The sequence below is a fragment of the Myotis lucifugus genome, unplaced genomic scaffold (assembly GCF_000147115.1).
Source record: "Myotis lucifugus unplaced genomic scaffold, Myoluc2.0 scaffold_734, whole genome shotgun sequence".
NCBI classification, from domain to species: Eukaryota; Metazoa; Chordata; class Mammalia; order Chiroptera; family Vespertilionidae; genus Myotis; species Myotis lucifugus.
The window spans coordinates 245,182-247,417 of record NW_005871782.1 but is presented as its reverse complement, the minus strand read 5'-3'; the positions used below and the strand labels follow the sequence as shown (position 1 = coordinate 247,417).

The following is a 2,236-nucleotide window of genomic DNA, read 5'->3' as shown; positions in this document are numbered from 1 at the left end:
CAGATCCTCTAGATATATTTACTGAATGAAAAAAGCAGACGAGCTTTCCATAGTGTGACCAAAGGCATGGCCGCCACTAGGTGGCAGCATACTCCAACTATAGGGGCTTAGAAAGTAAACTCTAAAGCAAACCCAAATTTATTCTGTGACGGACATTTTGGATTTGATGAGTTAAAAGGCTGCCTGGGCTTCGGCCTTCCTGAGATCCCCTAAGCGTTCCTCCAAGGAAATTACACTCTGGTCATCCCCCGTCAGGACTGGCATGCAGAAGGCTGTGCTTTGGGGTCAGATGGCCTAGGTCCTCCCAACTGTTTGCGGGTGAACCTCAACCACCTTGTCTGTCCAATGGGATCATCATGGCTCAAAGAGTTGCTAAGACCCAGTGCTGACACACAGTAGGTGCTCAGGAAGGAAGAAAGAGAAGGCAAGCAGTTCCCCAGGGCACCAGGTAGAATAACCCCCACGCCTAGCAGGACAAGCTGGGCTGCACCCACCTGCATGATGCAAGGCCGTCCACCCACTGCTGTCCACAATGTCCACCACGCAGGATGCCTGGGGAGGGGGAACAGGTCATTTGAGGAGCCAATCCTCGTTGTTTCTGGTTTCTATAGGAACTGCCCCTCCTTGGCTCTGCTATTTCACTCTCCTTGCTTCACCCCCTCCTCCCCTCCCAGTAACCTGCTCGGTGGAGCCTGTCTTCTCATGGGCCTCTGAGTGACTCTTTATTATAAAAGTTTGTGAGAAAAAGGGAATAGCTAGGATCTCAGATGCAGCTGGGGGTTTGGGGAGTGGATGGGAGCTCTAAGAGTACTGGTGGCCAAGAAAGTACCTAAGGTTTGGGAGAAACTGGGGCTCAGGAACTATCTGATATTGGGAATGTATCTTGTAGGAAGTATCTGGACACTCAGGGAGTATCCAGTTATCGAAGGAGTAGCTCAGGAGTAAAAGAGGCCAAGGAATATCTAGGATTCAGGGAATATACGGGGGTTCAGGGAATTGCTGTAACTCAGGAATAATCAGGGCATGGGAGTATCTGGGAGTTCAGGGAGTATCTGAGATAAGAAAGGAAATGACCTGGAGCAGTTGCTTCAAACACTGTGGATGCCCATACTTGGCAGCCAGGTGGAGGGCATTGTAACCTGAAAGGAAGAGAGGATTTACTAGGGCTCCAGATACTCAAGAAGCTCTGAGTATTTGCGATGACTCAGTTCCCCTGTATCTAGCAAGTCCCCAAACCCAGGTATTTCTCAAAACCATGCTACTCCCTGTGGTCAGACTCTCCAAGCCCTAACTAGTCTATGTCCCAGACAATCTCATCTTAGCTACACTCCACACCCACCCACTCCTCAAACCCTACTGCCCCAGCTACTTCCCATATCCCTAGCCACTCTACATGCTCAGCTACAGTGAAGCACCATCTATGCCCCTCAGAATCCACAGTTGTTCTGTATGTCCCAGTTAATCCATCTACCCTTGCTATCACATGTGCCAGCTATGTCCCTGCCATGATACTCTACAAATCCGCAGTTACTCTACATATCCTGGCACAATGCCTGTTGCTGGAAGCTTCAGACATGACTATGCTCCATGCCTAGTTACTCCCTGAGCCCCAACTACTCCTTTTGGCTGTGAAGTATACCTCAGTTTTCCCCTCAGGTCCCTAGTTAAGTCATAAACTCAGAATTTCCTTTTGTTCCAGCTATTCCCAGAGCTCCAGCTACCTATAAACCCCAGCTACTCCACACACTCAGATACTCCTTCCAAATTTACTTATTATTCTCGTGCCCTCAGCTACATCTCAAGCTCATATGCTCCTCTGTCCCAACTACTTCCTCTGATTCAACCACTACCTGAGTCCCAGCTACTCCTCATCTACAAGTTAACTCACCTTGCTTGATGATAGCCATGGTCCCTGTCCTTGGGCACCGGTAGACTGGCATGGCCCCGTGACTCCCTGTGGACACTAAAGGGAACCCCTCCCCCCTTTTCAGCAAGACACTAAGGACATGAGGCAGGGCCGGGCTGGACCCCCAAGCGGGGCACCTGGTCTGAGTTCCTCTTCCCTCCCCTGGGGCCTGGTGCGCAGTACCTGCCCCGTCTGTGCTCATGACGTTGGCGCCGTGTGCCAGCATCACCTCCAGACAGCTGGCTGCACCCCTCATAGCTGCCAGGTGGAATCTGGAGGTCAGAGGTGAGGGGTAAGCAGCAGGGTGGCCACCCCTCTGCCATCACACCC

The 2,236-nt window shown here is 51.3% G+C and overlaps 1 protein-coding gene across 1 annotated transcript in view; it reads right to left on the bottom strand.

The window, feature by feature from the left end:
• ANKRD24 (ankyrin repeat domain 24) overlaps window positions 1-2,236 on the bottom strand; it is a 28,810-nt gene that overhangs the window by 13,518 nt on the left and 13,056 nt on the right. Inside the window, exons 4-6 of the mRNA XM_023746813.1 lie at window positions 2,090-2,178; window positions 1,075-1,139; window positions 495-552 (exon numbers count right to left, since the gene is read on the bottom strand). Coding sequence (XP_023602581.1) covers window positions 495-552; window positions 1,075-1,139; window positions 2,090-2,178 — 212 coding nt within the window. The remainder of the gene's footprint in view (window positions 1-494; window positions 553-1,074; window positions 1,140-2,089; window positions 2,179-2,236) is intronic.